This window comes from Odontomachus brunneus, unplaced genomic scaffold (assembly GCF_010583005.1).
Source record: "Odontomachus brunneus isolate Ranch 3 - 2012 unplaced genomic scaffold, Obru_v1 Obru_scaffold_049, whole genome shotgun sequence".
Classification (NCBI taxonomy): Eukaryota; Metazoa; Arthropoda; class Insecta; order Hymenoptera; family Formicidae; genus Odontomachus; species Odontomachus brunneus.
The window spans coordinates 627,229-630,014 of NW_022639499.1; the positions used below are offsets into that span (position 1 = coordinate 627,229).

Sequence of the window (2,786 nt, forward strand, 5' to 3'; positions counted from 1 at the left end):
AACTGTTTGGAAAGACTCCAAAAGACAGTTGAAAGATACTCAAAATTTCTCTCTCCCTTCTCCTTATCTTTTATAAATATCACACAAAATATCCTACATACATATTAAATTAAAAAAATTTAAATAATAGTAAAATTTTCTATAAATATAAGTTAGATTACGTAGAAGTTAGATTACGTATAAGTTAGATTACGTAGAATACATAATTTGGCATAATTTGGCATAACCCTACTCGCAATTTATGGTAGTACCTTAATTATTTAAATTACTAAGTTATTTAATTACTAAGAAATACTAAATTTAGTATTTTTTTAATCGTACTCACTTATTTCTGAACATTAAGGAGACTGGAAGGTCAAATTGTCTGAAAATCGTGCTTGTTTTTTCACAATTTTTTATGACAAACTGAATAAATATGTAAAAGTGTTATTTTGACGTTTGACGTGTGTACGACGTTTGACGTTATACAACATATAAACAGAAGAAAAATATAATTTTGATGATCAAAATTATATTTTGATACTCAGTTTAAGTATATGGTACATGCAGTTAAAATATATTTTGTTTTTTTTCAAGGTCATCATTTTGCAATAATATCTTGACTCTCGGTGATTCAATTAAGCTAAATTTTAAGTGGAAAATTTCCGTAAGCTTGTCTTTATCGTATGAACCACTGACAAACTCATGAAAATATTTAATTTTAAATAATTAATTTTTTTACTATAAAAGAACTGAAAATTTAATAATATTCCATTAAGATATTTGCAATTTTGTTAACTTTTACTCAATTTCTATTGTAACACGATAACGACAAGCTTACAGAAATTTTCTACTTAAAATTCAGCTTAATTGAACCAGCAAGAGTCAAGATATTACTGCAAAATAATGACCTTGAAAAAAAAACGAAATATATTTTAACTGCATGTACTTAAACTGAGTATTTGATCATCAAAATTATATTTTTCTTCTGTTTATATGTTGTATAACGTCAAACGTCGTACACACTTAACAAAATAACACTTTCGCATATTCATTTAGTTTGTCATAAAAAATTGTGAAAAAACAAGCACGATTTTCAGGCAATCCCCCCTTAACGCGAAGCTATCACGACGATAGATTATTGTTTTGACACATCATCCCCCGTTTCTTTGAATAATTAATAAATATTAGATTGGTCGTATCTGTCAAAAGGTTTGTCATGTTTGTAATAATGACATATATTAAGATTAGGAAGTCCTAATAACCTAGTTATATGACATGTTAGTGCTATTGTATCGTATCTTATTTCGATAAAAATACCAAGATATGTTATAGTATCTGCCAAGCGCATCGCTGTACAGTTATCTACCGACCGGTTCATTATATGACGTTACGACGAGCGGTTCATTATATGACGTTTCAACGTGGTTTACAGCACAAAAAATGTGCACTTGATTATATAAATAATAATTAAATTAAACATGTATATGCATGTAATAATTTATATGCAACCACTCTTAGTTATTCAAGGAAATAGCAACAACATCTTACATATTACGAATCGAAAATCGCGATCTTATCAAAATGACGAGAAAATAATCGACAAAATCAAGTAAATATCAATAGATATCACATACACTTATCACTTATAATTATCTATTCTTTACGTCACCGCCTGATTTTGTTATCTCACTTGTATCAATTATTATTTACGCCAATTGTGTGATGAATTAAAAATATTATCAAAATTTATATTCATTTTTTATATTCTATCTTTAACATTTATATTTAAATAATTTAATAAGTTATAAATATTTAAATATTTAACAAATAACATATTTATATATAAGTTAGAATAATGTAATGAATTTTTTATCTGATATTAAATTTATTCTATGGTAAGAGAAATTTACCGTAAATCGTGGACGTGTCGAAGAGCTTCTTCTTCTTCTTGTCGAAAAGTCTACCCCATGCAATGGTAAGCAAGATTCTCAAGAAATAATTCACATCGAAGAAGATGTAGAGGATGGCGATCGCCGCCACACAGCAGGAGCACACCATCGTCGTCAGTTATTGCGGTTCTTCTTCCGTCTCTTTCTCTCTTTCCTTGTCTGTTTTAATGCCCGTGGAACAGCAGCGCGACGACTCGACACCCGACGCACGTTTTACTACAGTCGGCAGAAGACTGAACGTCTACGAACTGTGTCTACGGCCTTTGGTATCGCGGGAACCGGTTCCGCGGGTGCTTCGTAGAGCCACTAAAGCCTGATCTACAATATGCTCTTTGCTTCTTGCTTCTTTCTCTTTATCTCTTTCTGACTCAAACCTTAAGCTTTAAGCCAGAAAAAGACAGAAGACAAGAAACAAAATGCAAAGAGCATATTGTAAATCAGGCTTAAGACGCTCCGAGTATCTGCTGCGTTACAGATTAACCGTTATCGTGCAAATCTCGAAACCGAAAGTTCGCAGATGTAAAATACACCGTGCAAATCTATCGACATACTCTCTTAAAATAAATCAGTCAAACATCACTGAAAACAATGAATATACACTGATTGCAGTTATAATCCAAACAGCACAAATGTCCAAAATCGAGTCCCTTACGAGTATAGCACTGAGCACTTTCAGACTTTCTTCCCAGACAGCACAATGTCCAAAATCGGGTCATAAGACGGTCTTTAAAACATCTTTAAGACATCTTTAAGACAAATTTATAACGTATTGTCTTAAAGATGTCTTAAAGACGTCCTAAAGACGTCTTCCCTTACGGAAAAGAACTATAGGAATACGAAAAAATTACTGGCATA

General features: G+C 31.3%; 1 protein-coding gene across 1 annotated transcript in view; it reads right to left on the minus strand.

The window, feature by feature from the left end:
• Window positions 1-2,256, minus strand: part of LOC116845107 (protein THEM6) — an 8,362-nt gene extending 6,106 nt beyond the window's left edge. Inside the window, exon 1 of the mRNA XM_032817432.1 lies at window positions 1,893-2,256. Coding sequence (XP_032673323.1) covers window positions 1,893-2,040 — 148 coding nt within the window. The 5' untranslated portion in view covers window positions 2,041-2,256. The remainder of the gene's footprint in view (window positions 1-1,892) is intronic.
• Between the last annotated feature and the right edge of the window lie 530 nt (window positions 2,257-2,786).